Source organism: Budorcas taxicolor, chromosome 1 (assembly GCF_023091745.1).
Source record: "Budorcas taxicolor isolate Tak-1 chromosome 1, Takin1.1, whole genome shotgun sequence".
Lineage (NCBI taxonomy): Eukaryota > Metazoa > Chordata > Mammalia > Artiodactyla > Bovidae > Budorcas > Budorcas taxicolor.
Window position 1 is genome coordinate 123,326,864 of NC_068910.1, and position 20,977 is coordinate 123,347,840.

General features: G+C 39.4%; 1 protein-coding gene across 1 annotated transcript in view; it reads right to left on the reverse strand.

Annotated features, from left to right (window-relative positions):
• Nucleotides 1-20,977, reverse strand: part of CCDC191 (coiled-coil domain containing 191) — a 95,072-nt gene that overhangs the window by 24,290 nt on the left and 49,805 nt on the right. Inside the window, exons 10-13 of the mRNA XM_052647418.1 lie at nt 15,693-16,138; nt 14,815-14,927; nt 12,733-12,815; nt 10,525-10,626 (exon numbers count right to left, since the gene is read on the reverse strand). Of these exons, the coding sequence (XP_052503378.1) occupies nt 10,525-10,626; nt 12,733-12,815; nt 14,815-14,927; nt 15,693-16,138 (744 nt within the window). The remainder of the gene's footprint in view (nt 1-10,524; nt 10,627-12,732; nt 12,816-14,814; nt 14,928-15,692; nt 16,139-20,977) is intronic.

Genomic DNA, 20,977 nt, shown 5'->3' on the forward strand with positions numbered 1-20,977 from the left:
TTTCTAAAACCAGCTTGAACATCTGGAAGTTCACGATTCACGTATTGCTGAAGCTTGGCTTGGAGAATTTTAAGCATTACTTTACTAGTGTGTGAGATGACTGCAATTGTGTGGTAGTTTGAGCATTCTCTGGTATTGCCTTTCTTTGTGACTGGAATGAAAACTGACCTTTTCCAGTCCTGTGGCCACTGCTGAGTTTTCCAAATTTGCTGGCATATTGAGTGCAGCACCTTCACAGCATCATCTTTTAGGACTGGAACTAGCTCAACTGGAATTCCATCACCTCCTCTAGCTTTGTTTGTAGTGATGCTTCCTAAGGCCTTCTTGACTTCACATTCCAGGATGTCTGGCTCTAGGTGAGTGATCACACCATCGTGATTATCTGGGTCGTGAAGATCTTTTTTGTATAGTTCTTCTGTGTATTCTTGCCGCCTCTTCTTAATATCTTCTGCTTCTGTTAGGTCCATACCATTTCTGTCCTTTATTGAGCCCATCTTTGCATGAAATGTTCCCTTGGTATCTCTAATTTTCTTGAAGAGATCTCTAGTCTTTCCTACTGTATTGTTTTCCTCCATTTCTTTGCATTGATCATTGAGGACAGCTTTCTTATCTCTCCTTGCTATTCTTTGGAACTCTGCATTCAAATGGGTGTATCTTTCCTTTTCTCCTTTGCTTTTTGCTTCTCGTCTTTCGCAGCTATTTGTAAGGCCTACTCAGACAGCCATTCTTTTTTTTTGCATTTCTTTTTCTTGGGGATGGTCTTGATTCCTGTCTCCTGTACAATGTCACAAACCTCCATCCATAGTTCATCAGGCACTATCAGATCTAGTCCCTTAAATCTATTTCTCACTTCCACTGATATACGTGTACTCCTGTATTTATTGAAGCATTATTCACAATAGCCAAGGAATGGAAACAAAGTAGGTATCCATTGACATAGGAATGGATAAAAAAATTTACTATTGATGCTCACAATGGAATGTTACTCAGCCTTAAAAAAGAAGGAAATACTATCATTATTAACAATATGGATAAATCCTGAGGGCATTATGCTCAGTAAAATAAAAAAGACTGAGACAAACACTGAGTGGTATCACTTATATGTGGAATCTTAAAAAAAAGAAAATCAAGTTGAACTTACAGAAACAGAGAGAGAAATGCCAGTGCCTTTTGAGGTGGGAGAAATAGGCAAGGCCCAGAAAAAGGGTACAAATTTTCAGTTACAAGATGAATAAGGTCTGAGAACCTAACGTGTAACAAGGTAACTATAGTTGATAATATTCTCACAATTTTGAAATTTACTAAGAGAGAAGAATGTAAGTTTTCTTACACACACATGCACAATAAATATGTAAAGTAATGGACATATTAATTAACCCAGTGGGAATCCCATATTGTATGTACATTTTAAGTATCTTACAATTTTGTCATTTACACCTCAATAAAACTGAACAAAAAGTAAAGATGCAATGACCTGAAAACTCATGAATTTCAACAAATCACTAATTACTTTAATTTGAATATGTAACCACTAAATAGCATGCAATTCATGATAACAGAACTCGGGAGCATTAAAAAAAAAAGGAAGCCACTCTGCCAAGAAGGGGAGAAAAAGTTCCTCTTGAGTCCTACAGGAATCAGAGCTATGCATATCCTTTGAATTATTTAGGATTGTTCACAGAAATGATTCACATCTCACCAAGTTACTAGAAAGTAAAATATTCATTCAGTTAGGAGAGAAATCAGTATTTTTCCCTTATTATTATGGAAAACAGCAATACAGCCCCTTCATTTAGATCATAGGGTAGAAATTTATATATGAATAACTTCAAAGATATTCCATTAAAAATACAGTGGCTGCTGTTACGAAAGTCACAGGAGTAAAAGCAAAGACTTCACACTGTCTCCACAGTAGTTGTCAGTTTTGGCAGTAAAAATTTAAAAAAACTCATGAATTTTTAAGCTTCTTTTGTCTTCATTTCCTATAATTTCACTTCAAGAGAATGGTTGTAGTGAATTGGCTGATTCTGACAAACTACTTAATAGTCTTAAGTCTTCTCTGAGGGGAAAAAAAAGAGAGAATGCACTGGAACATTTCTATTATGGGAGGGATATTTGCTCTGATCTTCCAAGCCAAACTTCCTGTATCTGTACACATTCCTCACCGAAAAGGAAATGTCCATATTCTCTAAAGGATTAAACCGAAATTACCTTCGTAATCTTTATTACAGACATTTTATATATTGAATTGAATGGACAGAAACAAAAATTATTTGTAAGAATCTTCTTATGACTAACAAGGGCTTCCCTTATAGCTCAGTTGGTAAAGAATCTGTCTGCAATGCAGGAGACTTGGGTTTGATTCTTGGGTTGGGAAGATCCTTTGGAGAAGGAAATGGCAACCCACTCCAGTATTCTTGCCTGGAGAACCCCATGGACAGAGAAGCCTGGTGGGCTACAGTCCACGGGGTTGCAAGAGTCAAACATGACTTAGTGATGAAAGCACCACCAAGAGCAACAAGAGAGAGCCAAGAGTTAAGTGGGGAGGAAGACAACAGGTGGCCATTTTCACATTCGCTGAAATGTCCACGGCAGCAGTTGCAAATTGCAGACAGGCATCTAACACAGACAGTAAGCCTCCGGAGAAGCCCTTGGGCTTGGCCAATCCTACGCACATGCACAGCTAAGTTATCTTCAGTTATAATACAGCCCTGTGGCTGGTGTTGTAGGCTCCTAAGCAGAGCCATGTTCAGATGGTTTGTGGGTGGAAATGCCCTATTTAACTCGTTTTTTGACATTTTTATTGGAGTACTGTTGATTTACAATGTTGTGTTTCACGTGTACAGCAAAGTGAATCAATTATATATATACATATATTCACTCTTTTTAAGATTCTCTTCCCATACAGGCCATTACAGAGTATCGAGTAAAGTCCTCTGGGCTATACAGCAGGTCCTTATTAGTTATCTATTTTATATTATAGTAGTATGTATATGTCAATCCCAATCTCTTATCTCTTTCCCCAAATTCCTAATTTATTTATCACACTCACCTTTCCTCTTTGGTAACCATAAGTTTGTTGTCTATATCTGTAACTCTATTTCTACTTTGTAGATAAGTTCATTTGTACTCTTTTCTTATTCCACATATAAGCAATATCATATTTATCTTTCTGTGCCTAACTTACTTTACTCAACATGACAAACTCTAGGTCCATCTATGTTGCTATAAATGGCATTATTTTGTTCTCTTTTTTTACAACTGAGTTATATTCCACACCATATATGTACCACATCTTGTTTACCTAGTTCTCTGTTGATGGACATTTCAGTTGCTTCCATGTCCTGATTATTGTAAACAGTGCTACAGTGAACACTGGGCTGTATGTGTCTTTTCCAACTAGGGTTTTCAACTTTTCTGGATAAATGCCCAGGAGTGGGACTGCTGGATCATATAGTAGTTCTATTTTTAGTTTTTTTTTTTAAGGAACTTCCACACTGTTCTCCATAGTGACTGCACCAATTTACATTCCCACCAACATTGTAGGAGGGTTCCCTTTTCTCCACACTGTCTCCAGCATTTATTGTTTGTAGATTTTTAAAAAATTTACTTTTCCATGGAAAAGTAGAAAAATGTTTAATAAACCAGAGATCTTCTTGAGACAAAATTCTGTTTTCATGTATAGCAACTTAGATGTGTATTTCCTGCCTTGATTAAGGATTCCTCAATACAGTGGATTGTATTTTACTATTATTACTATATTTTCCATTTACTTGTATATAAAATGTCCATAATGCCTGCATCTAAGATTTACTGGGAGGACAACATGAAATCAAAGTGTCTGCCTTGAGATGACACTTATATTGGGGGTGATCTATGCACCTAAAGTTTTACAGAGCATACTTCACTCAGGCTAAAAAGGGACACAAAATCAGGGTGATTTTTCTGATTTAAATTACTCAACAAACAACATGAAACAAATGACTCATTTGAATATATATATATATATGGGAAAATCCCCTGGAGGAGGGCATGGCAACCCACTCTAATATTTTTGCCTGGAGAATCCTATGGACAGAGGAGCCTGGTGGTTTATAGTCCACAGGATTGTAAAGAGTCAGGCACAATTGCACGCATGCTCGCATACACACACACATAAATGAAAAGTGAGTGTTGGTTGCTCAGTCATTTCCAACTCTTTGTGAAGGCATGGACTGTACCCTACCAGGGTCCTCTGTCCATCGAATTCTCCAGGCATGAATATTGGAGTGGGTTGCCATTCCCTTCTCCAGAGGATCTTCCTGACCCAGGGATCAAACCTGGGTTTCCCACACAAGCAAGCAGATTCATTAGTGTCTATGTGCTACCAAGGAAGCACATATATGTGTGTGTGTGTATATGTGTGTATATATATTTCCACCACTACTGCTCTGAAAGAAAGACAAGGAATTACAGCAAGATTAAGAAGAATAACAGAGTGCCTGATGACCTTTTGACACCATTCTCACACCCTGCCTTCTATCCTTTATAAGTCACCCTTTCATTGCACTCTGGAACTTATTCCCACCTAGGCACTCCTGTAATTTATGGTCTTCGCTCTCTTGTATCATTTTTTCTCTCACTACTAGACCATTCCCATAAATATGCAAATATGTACTGGTACTGCCCATCTTTAAACAAAATAACACAAAAAAGACCAATCACCAACAGGAAAAAAAGTCCTTCCTTGACCCCATGTGACCCCTACTATATGCATGGTCTCTATTGCCTCACCACCTATTCTTTCCTCAACTTCCTGAAATGGGGCTTCCTTCCCAGCAGTCCACTAAAAGCATTCTTATCTATGTCATGAACAGTCTCCATGTTGCCAAATAAAAGTTTGTCTGTCCTCTTTTTAACTGTACCCAGCAGCATTTAGCTCAGTTAACCACCATCACTTCCTTCTAGAAATACTTTTTTTCTCTCAGCTTTTCAATAAGTAATTCTCTTGCTATTCTTTCTACTTCACTAGCTCATCCTCTGAGTAGTTATTCATATACTCTCAGACATGGTCTTGGATTTTTACATTTCTTCTCTCTCCACATAATATCCCAAGTTGATTTCATTCACATCCAGAGCATTAAAACACTGACATGTTTTTGATGGCCAGATTCCTTGCTATAATCTTGATATCCAAACTTACATATTCAACTGCCTATATGATGTTTTCATTTTGATGTCTAATAGGTGTCTCACATTTAACCTGCCCCTTGTGGACCTTGGGGCTCCGTGGTGGCTCAGACAGTAAAGAATCTGCCTGCAATGCAGGAGACCTGGGTTTGATCCCTAGGTCGGGAATATCCCCGGAGAAGGTAATGGCAACCCACTCTGGTATTCCTGCCTGGAAAATTCCAAGGACAGAGGAGCCTGGCAGGCTACAGTCCATAGGGTCACAAAGAGTCAGACACGACTGAGCGATTAACACTTTTGGACCTTCCAGAGGCCATCTTAGAACAAGACCCGGTTTCTCCCTCCGTCAGTCTCTCCCATCAGGTAGCTTCCATAAGCCTCTTATCCTTCTCCATCAGAGGACAGACAGACTGAAAACCACAATTACAGAAAACTAACCATCTGATCACATGGACCACAGCCTTGTCTAACTCAATGAAACTATGAGCCATGCTGTGTAGGGAGGACAGGTCATGGTGGAGAGTTCTGACAAAACATGGTCTACTGGAGAAGGGAATGGCAAACCACTTCAGTATTCTTGCTGTGAGAACCCCATGAACAGTATGAAAAGGCAAAAAGATAGGACACTGAAAGATGAACTCCCCAAGTTGGTAGGTGCCCAATATACTACTGGCGATCAGTGGAGAACTAACTTCAGAAAGAATGAAGAGACGGAGCCAAAGCAAAAACAACACCCAATTGTGGATGTGACTGATGATGGAAGTAAAGTCCGATGCTCTAAAGAGCAATATTGCATAAGAACCTGAAATGTTAGGTCCATGAATCAAGGCAAATTGGAAGTGGTCAAACAGGAGATGGCAAGAATGAATGTAGACATTTTAGGAATCTGCGAACTAAAATGGACCGGAATGGGTGAATTTAACTCAGATGACCACTGTATCTATTACTGTTGGCAAGAATCCCTTAGAAGAAATAGAGTAGCCATCATAGTCAACAAAAGAGTCTCAAAAGCAGTACTTGGATGCAATCTCAAAAACGACAGAATGATCTCTCATTTCCAAGGCAAACAATTCAATATCACAGTAATCCAAGTCTATGACCCAACCAGTAATGCTGAAGAAGCTGAAGTTGAACAGTTCTGTGAAGACCAACAAGACCTTCTAGAACTAACATCCAAAAAAGATGTCCTTTTCATTATAGAGGACTGGAATGCAAAAATAGGAAGTCAATAAATACCTGGAGTAACAGGCAAATCTGGCCTTGGAGTACAGAATGAAGCAGGGCAAAGGCTAACAGAGTTTTGCCAAGAGAATGCACTGTCATAGCAAACACCCTCTTTCAACAACACAAGAGAAGACTCTACACATGGACATCATCAGATGATCAATACTGAAATCAGATGGATTATATTCTTTGCAGCCAAAGATGGAGAAGCTCTACACAGTCAGCAAAAACAAGACCAGGAGCTGACTGTGGCTCAGATCATGAATTCCTTATTGCCAAATTCAGACTTAAATTAAAGAAAGCAGGGAAAACCACTACACCATTCAGATATGACCTAAATCAAATCCCTTACAATTATACAGTGACTAGGAAGTGACAAATAGATTCAAGGGATTAGATCTGTTAGACAGAGTGCCTGATGAACTATGGATGGAGGTTCGTGACATTGTACAGGAGACAGGAATCAAGACCATCCCCAAGAAAAAGAAATGCAAAAAGGCAAAATGGCTGTCTGGGGAGGCCTTACAAATAGCTGTGAAAAGAAGAGAAGCGAAAGGCAACAGAGAAAAGGAAAGATATACCATTTGAATGCAGAGTTCCAAAGACTAGCAAGGAGAGATAAGAAAGCCTCCTTCAGTGACCAATGCAAAGAAATAGAGGAAAACAATAGAATGGGAAAGACTAGAGATCTCAAGAAAATTATAAACACCAAAGAAACATTTCATGCAAAATGGGTATAATACAGGACAGAAATGGTATGGACCTAACAGAAACAGAAGATATTAAAGAAGATGTGACAGGAATACACAGAAGAACTATAAAAAAAGATCTTCATGACCCAGATAATCACAATGGTGTGATCACTCACTACAGCCAGACATCCTGGAATCCTGGAAAACTCAGCAGTGGCCACAGGACTGGAAAAGGTCAGTTTTCATTTCAATCCCAAAGAAAGGCAATGCCAAAGAATGCTCAAACTACTGCACAATTGCACTCATCTCACACGCTAGTAACGTAATGCTCAAAATTCTTCAAGCCAGGCTTCAACAGGATGTAAGCCATGAACTTCCAGATGTTCACACTGGATTTAGAAAAGGAGAAGAACCAGAGATCAAATTACCAACATCTGTTGGATCATCGAAAAAGCAAGAGAGTTCCAGAAAAACATCTACTTCTACTTTATAGACTATGCCAAAGCCTTTGACTGTGTGGATCACAACAAACTGTGGAAAATTCTCAAAGAGATGGGAATACCAGACCACCTTATCTGCCTCCTGAGAAATCTGTATGCAGGTCAAGAAGCAACAGAACAGAAGATAGACCATGGACATGGAACAACAGACTGGTTCCAAATTGGGAAACGAGTTCATCAAGGCTGTGTATTGTCGTCCTGCTTATTTAACTGATATGAAGAATACATCATGAGAAATTATGGGCTGGATGAAGCATAAGCTGGAATCAAGATTGCCAGGAGAAATATCTATAATCTCAGATATGCAGATAACACCACCCTTATGGCAGAAAGTGAAGAAGAACTAGAGAGCCTCTGGATGAAAAAGGAGAGTGAAAAAGTTGGCTTAAAACTCAACATTCAGAAAACTATGATCATGGCATCCGGTCCCATCACTTCATGGCAAATAGATGGGGAAACAATGGAAAAAGTGGCTGACTTTATTTTGGGGGGCTCCAAATTCACTGCAGATGGTGACTGCAGCCATGAAACTGCAAGACACTTGCTCCTTGGAAGAAAAGTTATGACCACCCTAGACAGTATATTAAAAAGCAGAGACATTATTTTGCCGACAAAGGTCCATCTAGTCAAAGCTCTGTTTTTTCCAGTAGTCATGTATGGATGTAAGAGTGGAACTATAAAGAAAGCTGAGCACCAAAGAATTGATGCTTTTAAACTGTGGTGTTGGAGAAGACTCTTGAGAGTCCCTTGGACTGCAAGGAACTCCACCAGGTAGTCACAGAGAAGATCAAGGGAGAGTTCAGATAAAGTCCCCATCATGGGTCTAGCTGGGGCAGAGGAACAGCAACCTCTGGGAAATCTGCCTAGACCCTTCTTCTGGCCTTCATCTGCACGCAGTACCACCTGAAGGCATTAGGGTGAGGCTGCTGCCACGGGGGGTGGGGAACTCTGCCCAGAGTAGCCTCCTTATCTCATTTAAGAGAAGGAGGAACCTTACAGAGGGAAGTGCTCTAAGATCAAAGACTGAGACAGTGGAGACTGAAAGAAGGAAACACAGGGGCAGGGAAAATCTCTGCCCCTACAGTAAGAGCCAAAATTCTGAATGGCCAATACTGTGCACTCCAAAGAGTGAGACTTAATCAGAACATTAGAGAAGGCTCCACTCATCCCCACCACACCAGCGTGCTAGCAAACCTAGTAATAACAGTGGAGTACAGCTGGAGGACTGCAAGAGACAGATTTTCCTCAGGGAGCCACACAAAGGGAAGACCTAAAGCCAAAAGAGGGGACAAAGAAATAGTCGCTAGAGAAAACTGAAGTCTATGATGCTCACAGCAACAACAAACTTCAAACGTAGCCCGACTCCTGGCTAGATTAACACAACTCTCCACACTAAAGGCCTGTTTACCTCAGTTTCCATTGCCCTGTACATGCCTGGCTTTCAACAACAACAAAAAATAAAGACATATTAAAAAATAAGAAATTAACACAGGCTGAAAAGATAAAGCCATCATCAGAACAAAACCCACGTATGAGAAAGATGTTGGAACTATCAGAGAGGGAATTTTAGGTAACTTATGACAAGCTCTAAGGGTAGGACTAGTATCCTTTTAAGAGGAGACACCAGAGAACTTACATCCTGTCACTGTCCTCTGCTGTGTACACGCACCAAGGAAAGGACATGCGACGATACACTGAGAAGGCGACCTTCTACCGCCAGGAAGAGAGCTCTCACTAGAAACCAACCATGCTAGCACCCTGCTCTTCAACATCCAGCCTCCTAGACTGGGAGAAAATCAATTTCCGTCATGTAAGCCACCTGCCCTGTGGTGTTTTGTCACGGCAGTCCGACCATCCCTAGGTTTACTGAATGCTGTCTTCACTATCATGATTTCCACACAGCATTGCTTCTGATCACGGAACTCACTTGGCAGCAAAAGAAATGCAGCGATGGACCCACACGCATGGAATTTACTGGCCTTACCACCATCCTGAGGCAGCTTGCTTGCCAGTATGGCAGAATGACCTTTGGAAGACCCAGCTGCAACACCGGTTAGGTGGCAGTACCTTGCAGGTCTAGGGTAAGGTTCTCCAGAAGGCTGTCTGTGCTCTGAATCAGCATCCAGTATATGGTACTGTTTCGCCAGGAAGCTAGGGGAGGAAGTGGGAGTGGCACCACTCACTAGCAACATTTCTGGTTTCCTTTTCTCACAAATTTATGTTCTGTTGGCCTAGAGGTCTTGGTTCCAAATGGGGGAATGCTTCCATAAGGAGATACACAATGATCACTACGGGGAATTGGTACTACTCCTCAATGGAGCTGAAGATGAATATGACTGGAATACAGGAGAACCCTTAGGGTATCTCTTAGTATTATCATGCCCTGTGATAAGGTGAAAGGAAAACTACAACCCAATCCATGCAGGACTACTAACAGGCCAAACCCACCCAGAATGAAGGTTCAGGTCACCCCATGACTAGCAGAGATGCTCACTGAAGACAAAGGGGTAGTGGCTAGTGAAACAAGGTAACTATAAATACCAACTACATCCACTTGACTGGTTACAGAAATGAATTGGAATTGTCAGGAGTATTCCCTTCTTATTTTGCTGTGAGTATGTTTGTATGTTTTCAGTTGCATGCAGGATAGGACTTTCTGGCCAACCCAATACTTTGAAGGAAATATACTCAGAATCCATAAAGGGGATCTCACCTAACCCTGGTTAGAGAGGAGGGTGGGGCAAGGCAGGAAAGGCTAACTGGGTTGAGTTAAGATCTGAGGAATGAGCAGGTAGTTATTAAGTAAGGTAGAGAAGAGGGTGGAGGTGACAGAAGAGTGTTCTAGATAGAAATTCTTGGGAGGGAAGGTGCATAGGACTATAGGGTCACACACAGCAGGCTTCACGGGACAAGTGGCTGACCAAACAGAAACTACTAACCATTTTCTTCAGTCTCTTCTCTTCTCTTTTTTTCTCAAGCTGAGCCTCCTTTTCTTCTGCCTCCCTCTTCTGACGCTCCTCCTCTTGGGCCTTTAACTGGGCCTAATCAAGGTTAGAATTTGTAAAAATCAGACCCTCAGTTTGCACAGAAGTAAGATTGTTTATGTTGAGGAAAGTCCACTATCTACCAAAGTGCTCACCCAGTCTCTGGAAGAAGCCTGCACTATGTATTAAAAGTAGAAAACCCAAGTAACAGGTGGTCAGTTGTGTAACTTAACTGTTTCTCCGAAGGGATTCTCTTCTACTTGGGAAGATGAGGCTGAGCATGAATGAGACCATTAACTTTCCATCATAAAATGATTACTCTTTAGTTCTTATTTCATTTATGAAATACTATGTCCAAACTATACACAGTATAAGAAAAAATTTTCTTCCATTTCACCAAAACCCACAAAACTGTTAGAACTATTTATTTTTTCTTACATACTCAGTTGCTTCAGTCGTGTCCGACTCTTTGAGACCCTATGGACTGTAGCCTGCCAGGCTCCTCTGTCTATGGAATTCTCCAGGCAATAATACTGGAGTGGATTGCCATTCCCTTCTCCAGGGGATCTTCCCAACCCAGAGGATCTTTCCAATCCAGGGATCTTCCCAATGCAGGGTCACCTGCATTGCAGGCGGATTCTTTACTGCTGAGCCATCAGGGAAGCCCCTATTTTTTCTTAGTAGGTACAAAATTTCCTTTTGGCAGTCCAGATCAAGACTTTGGAAGGTTAAAAATTTCCCACCTTTAAACTATAAGCAAGGTGAAAAGACACCCTTCAGAATGGGAGAAAATAATAGCAAATGAAGCAACTGACAAAGAATTAATCTCAAAAATATACAAGTTGCTCCTGCAGCTCAATTCTAGAAAAATAAACAACCCAATCAAAAAATGGGCCAAAGAACTAAACAGACATTTCTCCAAAGACATACAGATGGCTAACAAACACATGAAAAGATGCTCAACATCATTCATTATCAGAAAAATTCAAATCAAAACCACAATGAGGTACCATCTCACGCCAGTCAGAAAGGCTACTATCAAAATGTCTATAAACAGTAAGTGCTGGAGAGGGTGTGGAGAAAAAGGAACCCTCTTACACTGTTGGTGGGAATGCAAACTAGTACAGCCACTATGGAGAATAGTGTGGAGATTCCTTAAAAAACTGGAAATAGAACTGCCATACAACCCAGCAATCCCACTGCTGGGCATACACACTGAGGAAACCAGAACTGAAAGAGACACGTGTACCCCAATGTTCATCACAGCACTGTTTATAATAGCCAGGACATGGAAGGAACCTAGAGATGGATGCCCATCAGCAGATGAATGGATAAGAAAGCTGTGGTACATATACACAATGGACTATTACTCAGCCATTAAAAAGAATACATTTGAATCAGTTCTAATGAGGTGGATGAAACTGGAGCCTATTCTACAGACTGAAGTAATTCAGAAAGAAAAACACCAATACAGTAGACTAATGCATATATACGGAATTTAGAAAGACAGTAACGATGACCCTATATCTGAGACAGCAAAAGAGACACAGACATAAAGAACAGTCTTTTGGACTCTGTGGGAGAAGGCAAGGGTGGGATGATTTGAGAGGGTAGTGTTGAAATGTGTATATTATCATATGTGAAGTGGATCACCAGTCCAGGTTTGATGCATGAGACAGGGTGCTCCGGGCTGTTGCCCTAGGATGACCCTGGGGGATGGGATGGGGAGGGAGGAGGGAGGGGGGTTCTGGATGGGGAACACATGTGTGCCTGTGGCTGATTCATGTCGATGTATGGCAAAAACCACTACAATACTGTAAAGTAATTAGCTTCCAATTAAAAAAAAAAGAATTACCCACCTTTGTAAACTTCTCAGGTTGAACATTTACCTATTACACATCAGTCTTGGTTATGTGTAAATCTCCTAAGTTGCTAGCTCCATCAACATTTCAAAACATCACTGTTGTATACTAATGATGCTGATGCTCCTTCTCTTCATTTTCCTAAAACTATCATAGAGTTCAGGCCATGCGGCAAAAAGCCATATCCAAAGTTGGTGTTACGCTACTGCCTTAGTGGCCTTAAACAACCTAGGTTTCAGTCTTTAATAAAGACCCATACAAATCCTTTTTCTTGCCCCACTTTGCATTCTTGATTTATTACCAATTTCTCCTCTTCTTGTTTTTTCTTCTTCTCTGCCAAGATCCGCCTACGTTCAGCTCGCTGAACTGCTCTCTCTTCCATGGCTAGAAAACAGTAAGAGTTCCAATATAAAAAATATAAGGAACACTGGAAAAGAAATGTCTCCATTTTATGGTAAAATTGTTAGTTTTCTTTTGAGTTTCACAATGCCAAATATATATATATATTTGCATAGAATTTATATTAAAATACAATTACAGAAATTGTAATTATACAATTTGTATAGGTATACACACACACACACACACACACACACACATCCTATAGGTTAAGGACTGACAATCCCATCCTTGGCCATGCTGAACAATTTTCAAGATTATGTTTTTGTTCACATTTCTATTAGAATAATTGTTTACTGGTTTAAAGATAATGTGTCTTGAAAAAACTTTTAGTATGTGAAATCCAGAAACCAGAATTTTAATTTGGCAATTCTTTTAATGAATGTTGAAAACTTTAATTACATCCAACAAATACTTTGAGAACAGAATCAGTCCTCAAATACCATTGAGTTTGCTACTTTCTCCTCGGTTACTATGTATGTCTGTATATGTGACAACAACAACAGACAAACTGAGGTTTGCGGTCATGATGATCACATTTTAAACTAGTTTTAGGGCCGGGATATCCAGATGGGCAGGAAATGGAATTGTACTAGGCATCTGAAGAACTGGCATCTGAACGAATTCAAGTGTCAGACTCCTGTTCTTGACAGTCTATTAAATATCGATCCAAAAGAAGCAAATGTGCAAGATGGCCTGATAATATGACTCTGTCACCAGCTGGGGTTTCATAGGCAGAGGGGCATGGGTGGGAGGAGTATCAAGTTCTGCTCACCTAACTCAGCCAATGGTTACTTTAGGTTCCTTGTGCTGTCGTTACAGAGAAGAAAATTGAAGTCCAAGTTTCAAGAATTAATAAACAAAAAACCCAGCAGGTTATTTCTTACAGATATTAAGTGTCGGCTTTGCTGGAAAAAGAATAGTGGGGGTGCCACAGATGGCAGGAATGAGACTGTCTTTAAGGAGGCAGAAATAAGACTAGGGGATTAAAGTGAGAGCCCCAAGAGGCAGAGCCTGTGGTAATATGCAATTTTTTCATCTTTTCTAGAGCTAGTCATTAAAGATTACTTGAAAATAGCCAGGTGTTCCAAAACATGCTAACTCTTTGATCAAATAATAATTTCTTAAAAATAATCACACCAAACTGGGCACTTCCTGATCATCCTCACTGATGGACAAAGAGGTCATAAACTGCTGACTTGGCAGAGAGTCAATGCATAGATTGCTGATTTTTTTTCATTAACAGGAACGGACTTCAGGCACAGTGTACCTCTGGTGACATCACTTCCTGTTAGGGCAGCAATCCTACCACAGGTAAAAAGTCAGATTTACAAGCTACAATAAAATTGTCAAAGTGCCTACCACTTCACACAAACATATGTTCAGTGCATGACTAAGTACAGAGTAAAAACAACTAGCAGTTTCACTAGGTGAGTTCTAAGGAATGCTTCTCTTTTCATAGAATGGTTTGGTTTAAATAATGATTCCTATGCACATCAAAAATGTTATTAAAATGTCTGGTTTATAGATTTCATTCTAGAAGCCTCTCATCAAGGCACAATTCATTATAAAATGATGTAATAACTTGATGTAGAATACTGTAAACTGATCTGTATTTTAATGTTAAAAAGTACAATGACAGGGGACCTTTAGTGTTTATTCTTAGAAGCCACTCAGAATTTTTTTGTGAACTGTCCCATTTTAAAAACACAATCCAAATCTCAAATTACAAAAGAATGATTAAACCTTTCAGCAATGTTTTGTTTTTGTATTGGCCAGGAAGACCAGAAAGTTTGGCAGGAGGGGTAGGAAAAAAGTCGTGGTGTTCTCTGGTGTAATCTACTTGTCACGTATCTACCCATCTTAGACTTTGACCAGGTTCTGCTAAGTCTCAAAACCCAACAGTTTCCAGGATTCAGTCCCAACATATCCTACTCCAGGAGGAAAGATAACCATAACCCAGGTCCCACCGAGATAGCCCTGCCTTTCAGTATAGGATGGGGAGCCATCAACTGCCTTGGATTCCTTCTGGGTCCAGAAAGAGAGTTTCGGGAGTCACTTCTACTGCCTTCAGTCCCAGGGCAAGCAACAGGTGAACTGGGGAGAAAAAAGGGGAAAAGAATTCAGACCAGTCACCAGTTTCAGAACTCAAAGTCTTTTACAAACTTTAATTAATCCTTACTCCCTGAGATAACTATGTGTTATAATACCCATTCAATAAATTGGTATAATGAGGCATGGAAAGGTTGAGTGACTGGCCTGAGTCTATGACGTGAGTCAGGTGCTCTGACCCCCAACCTAGTACTTCAGATCAATACATACTGCCCACTTCTTATCCTACCATTTATCACACATACTGAGTATGTCACAAGCATGTCTAAAACCATCTTAAATAGCTTTTGAGAAATTTGGACTATTATTCTAGGTTCAAAGATGTTTATCTCAAACAACTACAGACTTCCCCAATAAGCCATCCCCAAGGGCTGCTCCGTTTAGACTTAATATTTTCTGACCTGGCTTCTCAGCCCTCAACATAATCAGGAATCCAGAAATCGAGATAAAGCAAGTAAGCATGTTCCTATTTTACTGGTAGAGTGACAAAGCTCCTCAGACAAAGGCAGCTACAGTACAATTGCTAACTGTATACAACTGGATCCTTATAGGCAGCCACTTGCCTTAAATACCTTTTGGTACCTTTCACAGACCAATCACAATGTATGAGTCCTCTCTGCTTTGCACGTGCACAATAAGCAATTATGGAGTCTGGATGTTGGGTAAAATTCAGGAGCCTTTTGACCACAAAGTAAAACAATAGCAACAACAACAAAGACTCCAGAGAGTGTTCCAATACAATGAACATACTTTGGAAGCACCTGGCAGGTTTGTTCCCATTCATCTTCTCCCGGGTTTGACAGCTGGCAGCTCTGTGGGTGCGTACGCCCTGCTGCCCACCGAACCTCTGCCAGCCGCTGGTTTTCCTTCAGCTCCAGAATTGTTTTCTGCTGCTCCTGAAGTTTCTTCTTCTGCTTTTCAATCAGCTGCTGCTGGAAGACATGGCGGTTGTGGAAATGACCCATGCAAACAGGTTCTGCTTTCTGGCTGCTGGTTCTGAACTTCTTTTTGTTACCAGGCTGCTGGGAGGGCTCATCACCTGGGCCCTTGTGTGGCTTACTGTCAGACGTATCCAGAGGGGCCTTTTGGAGGGGAACCTGGAGGATGCTCTTTGTTGGTCTTCCGAGGTGGCAGCTGGGCAGACAACCACTGCTCCCAGAGGGAGGCTTTTCCCACAAAGCAGGGACAGCAGGCACCTGAGAGAGAAGGAATATGCTGTAGCTCATTCATTTAAAGGACTGTGCTGATGCGCTCTATCTCTCCCAGGTCAGTGCTGCTCTGTTCAACGGCACAATTACCCTGACCGCAGCCACGGCTGCTCTGGGCTCCCGCCTGGCTATCTCAGAGGCTGCCAGTCTTACTGCCATGGCCAGGATATTTGTGATCAGGAAAACGTGCTCTTATAAATATCTAATTTGGATAGTTCGTTTAGAAATTGGGCATGATTACTCCAGATATACATCCCAGGAATTTAATCTGCATGAAAGAAAGGAAAGAAAGAAAGTCACTCAGTCATGTCTGACTCTGCGACCCCATGGACTGTAGCCTACCAGGCTCTTCCATCCATGGGATTTTCCAGGCAACAATACTGGAGTGGGTTGCCATTTCCTTCTCCCGGAGAGCTTCTTGACCCAGGGATTGAACCCAGGTCTCCCACATTGTAGGCAGACGCTTTACCATCTGAGCCACCAGGGAAGTTCTGCATGAACTGACCCTGAATTTTGCAGGAAATGGGCTTCCCTGGTGGCTCAGATGGTAAAGAATCTGCCTGCAATGCAGGAGATCCACGTTCGATTCCTGGGTTGGAAATATCTCCTGGAAAAGGGAATAGCTACCCACTCCAGTATTCTTGCCTGGAGAATTCCATGGACAGAGGAGCCTGGTGGGCTGCAGTCCATGGGATCACAAATAATCAGACCCGACTGAGCAACTAACACTTTCACTTTGCAGGAAATTGAAAATATTATGGCAAAGTATATATTCTTTCTCAAGAATGTTTGACAACTAAGGAAAAACTTTACAAATCAATAATAGCTCTTTAATAATAACAGCTCTTTAATGACAGTTCTGCCAATGTCTCTCTTGCCACTAATAAACTAATCACAGGGTATTTATCTATTTCAGGATTAAGGCCTGGATTAAACCATACTGTCTCCAGCTATTCCAAAGAATTTATTTGTGGGAAGTGTTTGCAAGCCCACTGGGCAAATATCTACATTATATATGACTAATAATATTTTGTATTAGCATATGGCTTAATAGTTTTTAAGGCTTTATCACATAAATCTCATTTAACAGATTTAGGTGTTGTACTCAATTACAAATTCTACATGGAAAGAAACAGACTTGTTAATCAGAAAAAGTTATGCTGGTTAAAATAATGTCACAGTTAAAATGTTTCTTCTAGAATAGTTTGATTCCATGGTCTAAAGTCTGATCAGTTTTTGACTCTGTCATCCATAGTGGTGTTAGGAGAAAAATACAATTAACTATCTTGTATCATAGAAGCTTCTAGCTCCATCAGGGTGCCATACTTGGGAACTCAAAGATAATTTTCATGATGATGGAAGTATTTTCCATAGACTAAGCGAAAGCAAAAGATATAATATATGGAAACTCTGAAATGTTAAAATACTTTAAAACATAGCCTTCTGTTTTAGAAATGTCAGTGGACATTTATTCATGAGAACACCTGCTTAAGCAGTTTAATGTCAAGCAAGGTATGTGTTTTAGGCTCTTTTAAACTTTGTGGTAATGATGCATTATTAACCCAGCAAGACTATAAAAGCCTTGAGTACAGCATCAAGATTTCTTTTGGATCATGGTAACTTTTTAAGGTGAAAATAAGAGAATGAAAGAAAAGCTTAATGGTACAGACTGTACTTAACAGAACAGGACTGAACAGTCTGGCTCAATTAGAGAAAATCACCTCTATTAGCTAACTAATAATTTCAAAAAATTTCAAGGTATAAGATATGTGTTCATGGTACATATCTTTCTCTGACAGTATAATTACTGAGCATCTAAGTATAGATTTTATATATTCATTTGTTCATGTTACACTGTATACTCTGGGCAAGATCAGAATATATCTAGTAATCTATAGAATCTATTACAGCCTTTTATTTTCATTTGTTCTACTTTTTACAACTTTATCTTTTCTTGATAAAATCTTTTATCTTGACTTCAGAGATCCGAAGACTTTTTTCTTCAGTCTAAATTATATACACATGTAGCAACTTTTCTGTTTTATGCAGGTAACAAAGGACTTTCTGCTGACTTCTTCCGTTTGAAGATAACTGGAACTTTGTGATGTAAAAGGCTTCACACAGCTATTTACATAGAAGATTCTCTTGGGTCTCAATGGAAACAAGATTATCTAACTAACATCAAGGCAGTTAAGTTGCCTAGGGGAAGGGACCAAAATGTTACATAAATCCAAAAAAGCACCCTCATGACCCTCCTCTGCAGAAAGAGACTAAGCTTAAATTAAAACCCGCCTACTTGCTGGCAGTAATCACAACAAAAAGCAAGGCTGGGGATCATGCAGTGCTCAATTTAACTTCACACATTTGACTTTAGTACTTAACAGCATTATGTAGAAAGGTGCAGGGGCCAGGCTGGAGGTGAGGGGGCAGAGGTTCTTTTCCAAAAGTCTTTTCAAACATGCCAAATGCAATTATGAAAGAAAAAACTTATAGGACTGACTTAATAAAAACTTAACTGTATACTGAGAGAATGAATTTATGGTTCATCAAGGAGGAAGGGTTGAAGGAGGGATATACTGAGAGTTTGAGATTACCATGTACACACTGCTATATTTAAATAGATAACCAACAAGGACCTACTGTATAGAACATGGAACTTGGCTCAATCTCTTGTAAAAACCTAAATGGGAAAAGAATTTGAAAAAGAACAGATACATGTTTATGTATAACTGAATCACTTTGCTGTACACCTGAAAATCACATAATATTGTTAACCAATGATACTCCAATATAAAATAAAAATTAAAAAAAAGAAAATGAGTTCAACAGGCTTCCCTACAGATTAATTATTGTATACTTAGAACACATAATTTAAAATAAATGTACAACCAGAAAAAAATTCAAATATGACAGACCAATTAAAAAACAAAATGAAACTTAACTGTATACAGTACCAAACACCACAAATAAATCAAGACAAATAAAATGAAAAAAATGCAAAATAAATGATAATAAAAGCATCAATAGTCTTAAAAACATAGAGTTCCTATAAATAACAAAAAAAATATAATCAAGGATAAAAATGGACAAAATGTATGATGAGACAAATCACTATTAACTTTTCTATACTCATTTTCATATATATATATAAATGGTCAATATAAAAAATGCTTAACCTCACTAGTAGTAAAAAATGCAAATGTTGAAGCAACAATAACATGAAAAATATTTTACCTGTCAACTTGGCAAAAATAGTAAGTATGGTATCAAACAGGAAAACAGGTACTTCTTTGAAACAACCTTCCTGGACGGGCCATTTGGTAAAAGTCTTTAAAATGTGCATTCTATTTTTAGGTAATTTATCTGAAGTAAAAGCTTATGGATGTGTGCAAAGACTTAGCTACTTGTTCACTAAGGCTTTGTTTATAAAAGTGGTAAACTAGAAATAAGTTAAATGCCTAGCAACAGAAAAGAGTCTAACTTGTGGTTCATGATAGAGTTTCATGCAGTCATTAAACAATGGCACAGAATGACAGTCCTTAACCAGGGCTTACTCATCAAGTTCACCCATGGAACTTCAAAAAAAACCATGGTGCCCCACACCCAGAAATTCTGATTTCGTAGGTCTGAGTCTGTGTTACACTCTCAGTTGGAAACTACTGTTGTAGAAGTAGATTTAGTGACACAGAAAACTCTCATTACATTGTGGAAAATAATTTTAGAAAAACAGACCACATTATTATAAGAAGAAAGTACATTCTCACCAAAATGGGTATAGAGGAACATATCTCAACATAATAAAAGTCATTTATGATAAACCACAGCCAATATAATGCTCAATTGTGTAAAGCTGAGAACCTCCCCACTAAATTCAGGAACAAGACAAGAACAAGACTCTCACCATTGCTATTCAACATAATATTGGAAAGCCACAGCAATCAACAAGAAAGAGAAATAAAAGGTATTCATATTGGAAGAGAAGAGGTAAAACTATCACTGTTTGCAGAAGCCATGATTCTCTATACAGAAAACCATAAAGACTTTGTATACAAACTATTAGAACTAATAAATGAATCCAGTAAGGGGACTTCCCTGGTGGTCCAGTGGTTAGAACTCCACACTTCCACTACACAGGGCACAGGTTCCATCCTTGCTCAAGGAATGCACACATCCCTACTGTGCAGTGCAGCCAAAAAAAAAAAAAAAAGGCAAAGGAATTCAGTAAAGTCGCAAGATATAGGATTAACATATTTAAATCTGCTGCATTTCTTTATACTAACAATGAAATATCAGAAAGAGAAAGCAAAAAAAAAATTCCATTTAAAACTGTATCATGTTGGCACAACACTGAAAATCAATTATACTTCAATAATAAATGAATAAATAAATAAAACTGCATAAAGAAGAAACCTAGAAATAAGCTTAACCAAGGAAGTGAAAGGCCTGAAAACTATAAAACACTGATAAAAGAAACTGAAGATGATTCAAAGAAACAGGAAGACATCACATGCTCTTGAATTGAAAGAATTAATGTTATTAAAATGGCCGTGCTACCCAAAGCAATCTACAGATTAAATGCAATCCCTAAAAATATTCATGACATTTTCTAGAGAACTATAACAAATAATCCTAAAATGTACATGGAATTATGAAAGAACCAGAATTGCCAAAGCAGTCCTGAGGAAAAAGGATCAAGTTGAAGGCATAGCCCTTCCAGACTTCAGACTACACTACAAAGCTACAGTAATCAAAACAGCATGGTACTGGCACAAAAACAGACATACAGGACAATGGTACAGAATATAGATCTCAGAAATAAACTCACAC